This window comes from Panthera leo, chromosome C1 (genome assembly GCF_018350215.1).
Source record: "Panthera leo isolate Ple1 chromosome C1, P.leo_Ple1_pat1.1, whole genome shotgun sequence".
NCBI classification, from domain to species: Eukaryota; Metazoa; Chordata; class Mammalia; order Carnivora; family Felidae; genus Panthera; species Panthera leo.
In genome coordinates, this window is record NC_056686.1 from 215,774,979 (window position 1) to 215,788,627 (window position 13,649).

General features: G+C 54.6%; 1 protein-coding gene across 2 annotated transcripts in view; it reads left to right on the forward strand.

Moving 5' to 3' along the window:
* The window catches only part of AGAP1 (ArfGAP with GTPase domain, ankyrin repeat and PH domain 1), a 551,033-nt gene that overhangs the window by 376,501 nt on the left and 160,883 nt on the right, over positions 1–13,649 (forward strand). Inside the window, exon 12 of one of the 2 annotated variants that reach the window (XM_042950624.1) lies at positions 6,570–6,728. The exons of the other annotated variant lie outside the window; for it this stretch is intronic. Within the exon in view, the coding sequence (XP_042806558.1) occupies positions 6,570–6,728 (159 nt within the window). The remainder of the gene's footprint in view (positions 1–6,569; positions 6,729–13,649) is intronic. 2 annotated transcript variants of the gene reach the window in all.

The window sequence follows — 13,649 nt, forward strand, 5'->3', positions numbered from 1 at the left end:
CCCCGGTGCGGGCCGTCCCGAGGGTGACGCTGTGAGCGTTCTTGAACGTGCTCCCTGATATGTTTGGGCACGCCTCTGTGACTTCCGTCTAGACTGATGCCAAACACAAAGAGCCACCTTGAGAGAGAGAGAGAGAGAGAGACTTCGTATCAGACCATTCAGGGGACACTTCACGTGAGGTGAGTCCGTCAGAAGGGAGTTTGGGTTGTCCTGGGACAGTGCGAGACCCCTCTTCCCATACCATTCTGGAGAGAGAGGCCTCCGTTTCCCAAATCTAAAATAAGCCCGCAGTGTCCCGCGGAGTCTGTCCGGAACCTTCCAGCAGGTGTTCTCTCACGGCCCTTGTGTTCCTTGGCCTTGTGTCTTTGGCCACGTGTGGGCTGGCCCGGTACAGCCGTGTTCTAAGGCGCAGACTCTGTTTCCTTCACTGTGCCCGGCACACAGCATCCCGCGGGTCCAGGGTAGGGAGACGGGGAGGCCTAGGAGGTCAGTGCTAGGACGGGCGGCAAGCCTCTACCCCGCCGGCGAGCTAAGGAGCCAGCCTGCCTGTATCCGAGATGCCAAGAGTCCTGGCCTCAAGTGAATCCTCGCGGCCGTAGCAGGTGCCCAGAGCATCGGCCTTGTCGTGCACCAGTTTCACCGAGGGCCAGGGAATGCCAGCACGCACACTGGCTTGCATTACAGCAGAGGAACCCCAAGTTTAGGAAACCCCAGTCTTTTACAGTGGGAGACACACAAGCCTGCCCGACCCCATGCCATGGAAGGCGATGCCGTTACCCCGGACGGTAAACAAACCTGCCCTCCTCTGGAGGCAGACGTGTATCCCTATCGTCCAAGTCTGTTGACTGTACAGACGTCCCTGAACAGATCACCCACAACAAAAGGGCGCCAGTGCCTGTGCCCCACCACTCGAAGAGACAGGAGATCACGGAGCAGTCTACCCGCAGTGGTGGGGCGGGGGTCTGGTCGGGCACTGGGGCATGGAAGGCGGGGATGAGGCGGAGGAAGGGCAGGAGAGAAGAGACGGCACCCCTCCTCCCACCCTCAAGGAGGCCTCAGCTCTGGTGCATGTCCCTGGGAGGAGAGGGGAGTATCCCATTGGCTTCCTTTTAAGCCCTCTTGTCTGTTGACCCTGGCTTAGAGCTTAGCGAGACCTGCCTCTTGTCCCCAAGAGAGAGGATGTTCCAATCCAGCTTGTAGAGTCTGTCCCCTCCAGGGACACGCCGCCACGGCCACCAGACAAGTGGTTCCCAGCCACGTGCTGTGTTCTTCCCCGGTCTGATAGCCACACTCCCGGTTTCTCAGCCACACTGACGGTATTCTGCAGCAAACGGACGTGCGTCGAGGTGGGCGCCTGCCGGAGCCACTCAGCCTGCCCGAAGCCTCGTCCTGCACTTGAGGCCCACTCTGACTGCGTTTAGCACAGTGCTCAGGCCACACTTGCATCTCAGGTGGTCTCGGTCTTTGATCCTTAACTGCCAGGAAATCCGAGAAGTCATGGGCGTCTTTCCCAGCTGAGAACCCCAGATCCTCAGCCTTAATTAATAACTTGTTAACGTGAAATGAATTACCATCCATTCAAAGATGCAGCCCTCGAGTACTTGGAGAGAAAATAAAGTGATTTTAAGCATAGCATCTCCCTTACATGCTTCAGAGGTATTTTCACAAGTGGTGAAAACATCTCCCTGTGTGGTGACACACGGGGCAGACATCGCTGGATGTGTATGTATGAAAATCTCGAAGCAGGGGACAGCGTTGCCTGACCGGAGACAATTAGTGACATTTACTCAGGAATAGACGTGAAATTACGCGTTAGCCTTTGTTGGATGGCGTCAGTGTGTAAAGTGACCTATGATGCCGTAATTAGATTTTGAATCTGTATAGTCATTGAAGATATTCAGGAAAACACTTGGGGGTTGTCGCTTTCTTGGACCAGCAGACTCACGCAGAGCAAGTAGAAAGGCCTCAGAGAGTGACCACTGGCCCAGGACCGCTCACACGGGGCGAAACGCTCCACGGGCCACAGCAAGCCAGTGAGACTGCTTTCACGGGGCCGTGACCAGTCTGCGGGCCACTGGTCTGCCTCAGAGTTAAAACCTGTGTCTTCATGTATTTACATTTAAAGGCACGTGCCTGCTTGTGTCGATCCCCAAGCTGTATGGTTAGGGCAAAAACAGTATTTTTTTTTTTAACCCTTCATAACTTTTTTGTTATGTCACACAGTTCATGGATCTCTCTTTTTTTTTTAATGTTTTTATTTATTTTTGAGAGAGAGAGAGAGAACGAGAGAGACAGAGTGTGAGCGGAGGGAGGAACAGAGAGAGAGGGAGACACAGAATCCTGAGTAGGCTCCAGGCTCCGAGCTGTCAGCACAGAGCCCAGTGCGGGGCTCGAACTCACGAACCGTGAGATCGTGATCTAAGCCAAAGTTGGACGCTTAACGCACCGAGCCACCCAGGCGCCCCTCATTGATCTTTTGTTATTTGATACTTGGAAAAGTTTTCACTGATGTTAAAATAGAATGTTTATGAAAAGGAGGTTTCCTCTCTTGAGAGAAGATCAGAAATGTTTTACTTCTGAAATGAGATTCTTCTTACACGTAACTGTGAAAGATTTCATAGCTCGCAGTTGCCAAAGATGAGGATTAGATGGGCTGCGCGGGAGGGCGGCCAGGTGCCCTGGCGGCCACCTTGTCAATTCAGAGAGCTCGGGCACGATCCCATTGCTGCCAGATAGTAAAACAAGTTTTCAAACAATGCCAGAAACCGCATATTTTTAGAAGAAATCTCCCCAATTCTACTTTAAAAAAGAAACCATTGCGTACTAAGCAGAAGTGTGTCCATGAACTCACCCCAGACTTCTGGCCCCAAGTCTATGGATCTGTTTTAAAACGTTACTTTTGTGATTATGTGTCCACAAACATGCAGTCCTGTGGCCAGAACTCAGTCATGGGGTTTACCTGTAGTCCCAACAGTTGGGACTTGGGTGTGGTTGGGACAAGGACCCTCACAGGCGGGAGGGCCCTAAGGTTCAGCTTTCTGAAGAATTTTGTACAGCTGCATTGGGTCTCACACCAACTCCACAATCAGACACCAGGAGCGCACAGTCTTGCCAGAAGGTTCTTCACCCCATAGGCCCCAGTTTGGTTCCTTGGGGGGGGGGGGTCCCCTCAGGAGCCAAACCCCCAGCAGCTTTAAATACTGAACCTGTGCTTAAAATTTCATCTGACAATGGGGCGCCTGGGTGGCTTGGTTGGTGACTGAGCATCTGACTTCAGCTCAGGTTACGATCTCAAGGTTCATGAGTTCCAGCCCCACGTCAGGGTCTGTGCTGACAGCTCGGAGCCTGGAGCCTGCTTCAGATTCTGTGTCTCCCTCTCTCTCTGCTCCTCCCCTGCTTGATTGCTCATTTTCTCTCTCTCTCAAAAACAAATAAACATTTAAAAAAAATATTTCGTCTGACAAACAGCCAGAAGTTTGAAAACCAACAGACCAGCTGCAGATACGTGAGCAGCACCATCAGGTAGACTGGCTTTAGTGTGTCCATTTCAAGGAATCTCCTCTCCGCCTTCTACAGTGGCTGTTTGGCCTGGAGACGAAGAATTTGTCAACCCGAGCAGCTCTTTGTCACATACCTCCGTTAGAATACCGCCTGTGTTCCTGTCAGAGGTCAGACTGACTCCGCTGTGCTTGTGCACACAGGTCCCTCTGGAGTCCCGTCACACGTACGCAGGGTCAGACACACTTGGAGAATTCCCTCTGCCTTTGGAGGGAAGCGTGTCAGGAGCGGTTTAGGCTGGTTGTGCTCTGGGAGCCACACTCCCGGGAAAATGAACAAGGGAAGTGTCGTCCTGGTGTCGTCGGCAGAGACCGTGATTGTGTTGGTTTCCCCAGCTGCTTTGGCCTCGTGTGCGGAAAGCTGGTGTAAGGTGATGTCTTGTGGGCAGCTTGCACACTGGGTCGTGATGCGTCACAGGTGTGAATGGGCAGCATAAGGGCGAAGGATCATCTCCTTGTGGGTTTCAGCAAACGGCAGGTGTGCCTGCGGGCGGTTCGGGCTTGGGGGGCCTGGCTCAGCAGTGGGGTGGGAATTCGTGGCGTCCTCCCTCTTTCCCTTTCCCCCTACCGCAGAAATGTTGGCAGTGTCCTTGAAGCCCCTGTCCGCTGAGAATTCACGTGATGACAGGGGGAATGGCTTCAAGGGCCCCTGGGGGGTGGGGGTGGGGTGGGGTAGTCCCAAATGTGGCTCTTGAGTGGAGGTGTATATGAGGGTACCCGAATGGAAGAGAAGGCCCAGGGTCAGAAGGTGTGGGCACCAGGACTGGCAGAAATGGCACAGAGACCAGGCAGGCCCAGTGGGAGCAGGAGAGGGGTGCCCCAGCAAGCCTTGGGGACAGCCCACCCCCCGCGGCAGCTCACAGAGGAAGCCTGGCTCTACACACACCATTTCACACCCCTTGCGTGCACCTGCTTCCCACTGGTTGAGGCCAGTGGGTGCCTTCCCAGGAGAGCAGGGCAAAGAAAGGGTGCGGCAGGAAGGTGGCAGGTGGACCCAGGTGTGGACATGGGCTGCCGGGGGACACCCAATGGGAGCAAGCTCATCGGCTGCCCAGACGCTGCCCTGTTGTCATAGGGATCTGGCCAAGGACAAGCACATCCAGGAGACAGCTAAGGGCACCCTGAGTGTGGCGGATCCCGGGAGGAGCGTGCGGTCTCCCCTTAGCGCCACCCCCACTGGCCTGGGCTGCTCCTCTGTGTCTGAGATGCCGGACACCTGGCCCCCCTCCCCAGGCTGCCGTGGGGATCAGTGCCGGAGCAGGTGCAGGACTGCTAGCCAGCGCCGTCGTTCAGGATGTGTGTTTCCAGGACTTTAGGGACTGAGCGAGCCTGAAAATCAGAACCTTGGTGCTTAGGAGGGACGTGGTTAAACTGGCTCCTGACCCTGTGGGTAGACAGAGGAGCCCGGACGGGGGCTCTTCCCTCGGGCATCTCTGATACCAGGAGCCCGAGGTGATGAGGAACTCTGGCCGTCGGTGTTGTTCCACGTCCATAGTGATTTCCGGGTACCTGAGCTCTAGCAGGTGAGCTCAGAATTACCTGCGGATCTTCTGAAAAGACAGGTGCTGGGGCCGGGCCTGGGAGTCTGCATTTCTAACGTGCTCCTGGGCGATGCTGCTGCTGTCAGGCTGAGAACCACGCTTGGGAAGATCTGGGTCCATCTTTTCTTCCTTTCCTGAGGTGTTGCTTTCGGCTTTTTTTTTTTTTTTTTTTCTGGAATCGGGCAGACCTGCCTAGGAATAATTTCCCTTATGACTTTCCAGATGCGCCCAGTTCAGATAACAGCCTAAAATCAGCCTCCTTTCTTAAGGTAGAAATACACTTTTTTGAAGCAAAATCTTTCATGTTCCTTGATCACTGGCTCGTTACGTTTGAGTAGATGATTTTGTGACTTCGCCGTGCTCCGTGGGGTTATGATCAGGGTGGGGTCCGTTGTTTGGAGTGGAGCCCTGGTCCCCACCTCCAGTGCAGCAGACGCACCAGAAGCACCAGGTGCCGTTGGAGACGCGCATTCTTTCAAGCCCCACCCCCCAGACCTCCCGAATCAAAATGCAGACATTTTGAAGCCTCTGTGTTCAAAAAGCTCCACAGGTAATTCTGGTAATTGGCCAGATTTGGGAACTACTAATCCAGCCTATGTATTTAAAATCCTGTGCTATGAAAACCTTCTATTAAAGCAATCGAGAACTTAATTGGCTCTAAACTAAAACAATCAGGGGAAAGTCGAAAACAAAACAGACCTAGCGCCTTTGAAAGTCTGCATAACCCGACAAACGACTTCGCTCCCAGCAAGGTGTGATTGGCCAGGCTTTCGAGAGAGGCACTTAATCATGTTTTTGAGTCTAAAATTGGTGTGACCAGACGATCATTCATTCTGATGCTGAGCACCTGTCTCATATCATTAAGCGTATGATGGGACCCTTTCCATCACAGCCCCTCTGTGCCGTGCATTCGCTGAGGCCGTTTTTCCTCTGCTCGGTCTCTTCAAGGATAAGAGTAGACTTACCTGGTTTAAAAGAGCCTGCGTCTCCTCCGATGTCACATTTAGGAGCTTTGATTTGTGCTGATCATCCGGCACAGCTTCACCACGAAAGCCGTCCTGTGGCATCAGGCAGTTGGCTGCCTTTCGTGGTCGTTTTCATTCCGGCTGACGCGTCGCCACGGTGGGGCTCCTGTGGGGTGCGTCTCGCCGGCCTGCTGGGACTGTGGCTCTTCTTTCGTGTTCACCCCTGCTCCGCCTACACGTGACGTTGTGTCGGCGTCTTCGCTTGGGACCGTGCCGTGTGGCTAGGCTCCTTTACGGGGCGTCATCGGCCCCCCGAGACTTGCTCCCCCCGCTTACTTTCGTCTCGAATACCGTTTTGTCCGACGCTTCCGTTTTCCACTTAGGACGCAGCCGCTCTCGGTGCCGGGGTGCACTCGTGTGTAAGCACGTAGGCCTCTAGACTAACTCGTGCTGGCTTCTGGGGTCTGCAGTCCGAGGTGGTGTTCACCTGACTTGTTTATTCCTAGGGAATGTCACTAGTGCGTCTGGGTCTCAGATGGCAAGCGGCATCAGCCTGGGCTCCTTCAGCAGCCGGCCGGACAGCATGCAGCAACGCTCCTACTCTGTCTCCAGTGCCGACCAGTGGAGTGAGGCTACGGTCATTGCAAACTCGGCCATCAGCAGTGGTAAGAGAGGGCGCGGCCCCCTCGCGGTCCTCGGTCGCGAGCCGGGGGCTGGACGTGGCGCCCTGACCGCCCGCGCGCTGAGCGCGGGCCCCGCGGGGCAGCTGCGGGAGCAGTGCGCGCGTCCCATTCCATCCGTGGAGCGTGGGGTCCTTGACAGAGGTTGACAGAGGTGCCACCCACGTCGCCCCACGTGTTCCAGTTGGTCAGGGAGGAGCGGATCGCATCCCCGCCTGACAGCTTTGGGAAGCGGGGCTGCAGACAGGGCGCGTGGCCTCCCCACGGCCACGCACGGGAAGGCAGCGGGACCGGGAAATTACGCAGAATTTACGGCCTCGTCACGCTTGCCTGTGTGACCCCGTGTGCACTCTCACCACCGGTGCGCAGTTTACGTTGTGGGGGCGTGGGGGGGGCGTGTCTGTCTCCTGTTCTCGTCAAAGGAAAACACGCAATTCGTGCTCTTTATGACTTTCCCCCAATTCCTGATGCACCCTCTGAATTTTGGAGCGTTCCCCTCCCACCCTTTTTTGGGGACGGCGGGGTGGGGGGAACGTAAGTGTGGACGTCGGAACCTGTCTCGACACGCGTGTGCAGACGTGCATTAGGTCTGCAACTGGCAGCCAGCAACTGGCTTTGCTGCCACACGCTTTGCCCGTGGCGTTTTGTCGACGGCCCGTTCACCGGTATTTAACGGAAATCCCCACTGTTGGATGCTATCTATCAGACAGGGCTTTAAAGTAATTTTAGCACGATTTGTGCTAATTAAAAGATTCCGCATCAGGTCTTCCCTGTGGACCCAACAGCTGCTGCGGCAGGACGCTTGCCGTCGGTAAACCTAATCCTGGCTTCCAGTTGCCCGGCTTCCTCTGGCATTGCACCATGCCAAGCGACCGCTGTAAACGAGGACGTCTCAGCCTGGGCACGGGGGAGAGACTGAGTCTGTGGGGGGGCTGCCGGAAAAGCCTGCGGCTTGCGGGCCCAGGTGGAGTGTTGCCCCCGTGCCCAGCACGCGCCCGCCCCCAGGGCCCCTTCCTCATTCGAAGGACGATGCTCTGGCAGGTGCATGTGCCTGCTTCCTCGTCTCCAGGGACTCTTCCGGGCGTTCTGCCTCTTGTCTGAACCGCAGCCAAGGGGGTCCTCGAGTCCCTGAAAACTAACCACCTACGGTCTCATCCCTTGGAACGTGCCGTCCGTGCACTTACAGCTGCCGCCTGCCCGGGCCTTCTCATCGTACAGCCCGTGCTTCGGCCAGAACACCCCTCCCCCCGCCCCACCGCCAGGCAGCCCTCCCCCCGGGAGCGTCTGTCTGGCCCGGTGAGTGGGCGTTCTTCCCCCGCTCCTTGTCATCCTTGGGCTTAGAGCACAGGTGTGGTCCGTGGCCTCTGTGACTAAACGCCTGGTCTTGTTCTCGCAGTGACTTTCATTTCCAGGAGGAGCAAGCAGTTCACATAATCACCGCTTTCTCCAATATCCGGGATCCGGTGGCTTTTCAGTCAGTATTAACCAGCCAGTTGGGTTTATTCCGTGGCCGCCTTTGTGCGGAGGTGTTTCCAGAGCCCAGTGTGCACGGCACCTTGTCGGGCAGCGACCTTCTAGAGCGTTCCTCCTCTGAGCGCGTTGTGGGCCTACCAGCACAGCCTGCACAGAGTGACGGGGTTTAAGTTCTGCTCCTTATGTGCAGCGGGAGTTCTGTCTGGGGCAAGGCAGCAAAATAAAAGAGCTAGGTTCCTGAGAGAGACCATCGCCCCCAGCTTTGCCTCCCCCTACGCAGAATGTTTTCTAGGAAGGGCATGGGAAGCAGCATATTCGTCTAAATCCGTTCTCTGCAAGCTTTCTTCCGCACAGTTCTGTCTCTGGTGGTCGCCATGGCTCTCTGCGTCTGGCTAGGCGTGCGCACGCGGGGCGCTCCGCCGCCCCGAAGCACGGGACTCCGTGATTTCCAGACCCTCGGTTTGGCTGGGAGTGTCGTTCCGCAGGAGATGATCGCATTGGTCTGCACACACACATTTGTAAAGTCCCCGTAAGAGCCTGAGATCACCTACGTACGCGCGCTGCTCTTACCCCCACAGAGCGGTCCCTCCTGTGTTCATGCCCTCGAGAGTCCGTTTTTCCTCCACGCGGCATGCCTGTTAGTGACTAGCTAGGCTCCCTGACGCCACGGAGCCTGAACCCTGAGCACGGGCGATGGGGTGCTCGAGTCCGCCCCCACATCCGTCGTGCCGGGGGATCCGCCGGGCGAGCTCGGGAGGAAGCCCGGGGCTGGAATGGTGCAGGTCGTTTTAAGGGTTGTTGGGAGTCCGTCAAGGAAAACTTCTCAACGAGAATGAGACTTGAGCAACGCTTAAAGGACCAGGTGCATTTTTGTACGTGTGCGGCCACACCGCAAGAGGAAGTTATTCTGAGCATCGAGGAAGTTTGGACAAAGGCTCAGAGAGGAGGAGAAGGGGAAACGAAACAGGCAGGGGGCGGCAGTGACATGGGGTCGGCAGGCACGCGCGTGGCTAACTGGGTGCAGACAGGACGAGAAGACCATGGGGAGGTCAGAATGGCAAAATCAGTTAGCGTCTCAATTTTAAGGCTTAGAGCTGGCGTCACTTTAAATAGCAAAGATCCGGAAAGACAGCAGAGTGCTGCCGGGGAGTTAAGATTCCTGCCGTTTTACACGATCCCTCCTTATTTCCTGCATCTCCTAGGGGTTGGTGGCACGTCACAACCAAGATTCGGTTGAAAAGGGGAACAGTAGCAGTGATGATAATAATAATGAGAGCTACTATTTATTGAGGGCTTCACGTGGATTATCTCATTCGATCCTCGGGGAGCAGATGCCTTTGATGGGTGGGGAAACTCTGGTCCGGATACGTACCGCCTGTCGAACGTCACACCCCGGCAGGGGCCGGGATGAAAACCTGGGTGGCCTGATTCCAGGTCTGAGCTCCACGCTCCATCTCCAGATGGGCTTTCCGGGCCAGCAGCAGCAGCAGCCCCCGGGGGACTGGTTAGAAGTGCAAATTCCTCATCTCATCGTGGACCCACTGGGCCAGGTCCCGGCACCCCGTGTGCTAACTAACAAGCCCCCCGCCCGGGGAATGATGTTGCGTGCCGAAGTTTGAGAACCACCGCTCCGGCTAGAAATGCAGCCACCCAGACTCCACCGAGATTTGCTGGGTGGCGGGTGGGAGCCGCGTGTTCCCGGGACCCCCGGGGTGCTCGGGTACACGCAGGAGAACCCCCGCCCACCTCCAGCGAGGCTAGCATCACGACTTCCTGCTGGTGAACATCATCCCTGCCTTCCATGATCTGTCAAGTGGCCAGACCCAGAGCAGTTTTTAATGAACACGAGGGCACGGGCTCTGACGGGCGACTTCAAGAAAACGCGTTTATGAATGGATTTCCAGACCTCAACCTGGGCATCAACATTCTGTGCTGTGTGGGAAAATAATCACGAAAGAAACAAACACGATTAAGAGCTCTCTCTCGTGCTTTTTCTGAGTTGTAGTTGATACAAATCCCACCCTCTTTTTTTTTTTTCTTTTTTTTAAATTTTTTAAAATCCTTTTATTTTTTTCCCCTCAAGTCTCTGGTGTGGATGTCAGAGTCATGAAAGCTTACGCTGTGCTAGCAGCAGGCACAGGGAGAAGGTAAGCGGCTTTTGAATCCAGATGCCCCTGAGTTGGTGAACCCGCCTTCCCGTTGTCATCCACTCTTATTATCAAATATGAGAACAACAACATTGGGAGTCCATTTCTCTCTGCCCCCTCGTCCGCACTGAATTAAGACTTTGGCTCCAGAGAAGTTTTCAAAGGCTGACCCTCTGCACCCATAGGTACCCCGGGGGGTTTTCTCTCTTTTAAGCAGCTGTGAGCAACTCCTAATTAGATAGATTACTACGTAGTGTGCAAAACCACAAAACAGGAGGCTCCGGTGAAATTAAGGTGGGTGGGGGGGGGGGGGAGAGAAGAAGAATCCATTCTGTGAAATGGAATGCCCCACTGCTTTATGACTATTACTGTTGTAAGCTTTTACATTAAGTACCTGAGGTTTAAAATTAAACGTCTAATATAATTTGGCGTCGCTAACATGAGACCCGCATCTGCCCTTAGAGGAAATCCAGACGGCTCAGTTCAGGGTTTCAAATTGCTGTCGGCTGGCTTGCGAGCGGCGCAGAGGATTGGGTCCCTCTCCGGCGGTACGCCACATGCTGCTCGGCGTAATTTTTTAAATGCAGGAACGTATTCATCTTGAGCCCCTGCATTGGAAAAGGCTGTTCCAGTAGTACATGAAAAATTAATTTTTTTACATTTTTCCTCACCCTCCTAAGTGTTTGACAGAAGTAATTTTTGCAGCAAGAGAGAATAAAAACTGGTGGCTGTAAATTCCTGTCCTGGAACCTGTTGTGTAGAGATTCTTTATGGACCCAGAATTGATCTACACGTCAGACCCTGTTGTGGTTTAAACTGTTCATCACCGTAATGGCAACGGTGAGCCTGTGAACACCAACTTATAATCCTGGGTGAAAGAAATGGTTGTTTGCAGTCAATGAAGGGGCAGCTCAGCCATATTGATAGATTCAGAACAATTATCTCAGCAACAGCTATTGGCCGAGAGTTTTCTTGGATCCGATTGGGAGCCTGTAATTTTCGGGGGGATTAATCATGTTCTCTATAGGTAATTTTCTCTAAAGCGTTAGCCAAGAGTTCGCATTCCGGTGGGTAGCGGTGGGGGGCGGAGGGGGGGACCCCAGGGGGTCGTTTGTAGATACTTGGCTGTCATATCCTGCTGCGGGGCAAAATGTACTTTCAGATGAATCACACCTTTGCGGAGGGCGCAGGCCGGGCAGGCCTGCCACACCGTCTCTGCCAGTGCCAGCCTTGGGCCGAGGGCCGTGACTTGCCGTTGCCACGGCCACGCGCATCCCCTTCCCCGTCCCCCCAACACCCCTTGACTGTGAGGTTGTTCAGATGGCTCCACCCCGTCCCCCGATTGCTCTATTCCAACAGTTCATCTTTGCTGCTCTGGCTGGCCATCCCCGTGAATATTGCACTGCTCCAAACGACTCTCTTCCCTTCAGCCCTCCCTCAGCCTGCCTCCCCCTGCCGCCAGACAGCCTCGTCAACGCCAGGTCTAAACCCCACAGCCACTCGCACTGCCCTCCACAACAGTGTGTGTGTGTGTGTGCGCGCACATGTTTCCTTCCAGCGGTTTATTCCTCTCTCTGCCAGAATCTGCTAGAATCTGTTGTCGGACCCCTGATCCTGAACCCGAAGCCTTTGGGTTTTTTGTAACTTCTAAACAGTTTTTCTCATTAGGAACATTTTGTTTCTTTGTTTGCCTGGCTGTTTTAAGGATAGAGGTTGGAAACAAGTTTCAGCGCTGCTCCCGCCTCCTACACCTTCCTCTGTTTTTCCCATCCCCGGGGCCTGGCCCGAGGGTGCTCAGGCGGCCCCGCGTGTGCCCTGACAGAGAGGGTGCTATAACGGGGTGCTGGGATGTTTACGTCCCTCCGTCCGTCGATTTTGTTACAGTTAGAGCTCTTTTTTTCTCTGCTTCGATATTATGCTGACAATTTTGGCATGTCACCAGCAGGTGGTGGTAGTGTGCCACGGCCACTGGGACCAGGAGGCTCAATTTGTAGGAGGATTTTTGAGGGAAGGAGAAGCCCAAGGTGGGGACCGCCTTTGTTGTCAGTGGCCTCTCTGTTCCGGCAGCTTGACGTCCAATGTGCATTTTCTGAGAATCACTAGTGCTGTTTGATGACTGAGGTTCAAAAAGGCGGAGAAGCCCAAGACCACACTCACGATAATTAACCAAAATGCAAACCCAGGTCTTCCTGAGTCTAGAGTGGATAGTTTCCTCCTGTGCTGTTTAGTGCATGCGTGCGTGTGTTTAAGGGGAACGGATGCTTAATATTAAAACATTGCATCATAAAAGTTGTTTATCTTTATAAAGCTTGCTTTTAAAGGAAACAGCGTTTTCCCTTCTCTGGTTCTCCTGAACTTTTCCCTTTATCATTAGTTCCTCCCGGATCCTGGCTGGCATTCAAAAACCATTCCCTGGGGTTTGTCATCAACCTTCAGCTTCGCGCAGTGTTAAAGGGCCCGTGGGCTGTCATCTCTCAAAGCTGGACAGACACCCTGTCTCAGCCGCCGAGGTCTGCCCCCCTCACTGGGCCGGTCGGCCTAATTAAAGGGATGACCCGGGCCCCTCTGTGCTCCGAGCCTGCTTTCCTTTCTCTGCATGCGGCCAAGGAGAGAGCAGAGGCTTCCTAGGGTGACTGGCCACAGGGGGTAAAAGGTGTATTTTTTTTTCCCTCTCAATCAAAACGCTGTTACTTTGTACTTTGTCTCCTTAGTTCCTTCCTGGCAGCTATTTCTAGCAGCGGGTGCTGACCAGAGAAAACACTGCCCCCGATATCAGGACGGGGAGCACTGGATTTCATGCGTAAAGGCCAACAGTTCCCACTTTGCTTAAAGTCTAGGAACCATTTTAGACAGACAGTAGGGAAGGATACTGTTGCCAATTGCCTTGGCACCTGGACTAAGTCTTTTAGCCCCTCTGGCCCTCAGTATCTTCATCAAGACCAGCGGTTCTCCACCAGGGGTCATTCTGCCCCCTCTCCCCACCCCCGGGGACATGTGGCAACGTCTGGGGACGTTTTGAGTTGTCCCAGCCAAGGGGCAGAGGGCTGCGCTACTGAGACCTCGCGGGTAATAGGCTACCAAGTACAGCGCACAGGACAGCCCGCCCACCTCAAAAAGTGATCCCACCCGAGAGGTCAGCAGTGCCAAGGTTGAGAGACCCTGACCGAGGCAATGACAACTTCAGGTCTGTGACCCCCTCCCAGCGGGCCTGGCTGTACTCCACCATGGATTAAGTTATCCTTCCCCAAAGGGAAGGAAGCCCGTTTCCTTACTCAAGGGAATTACA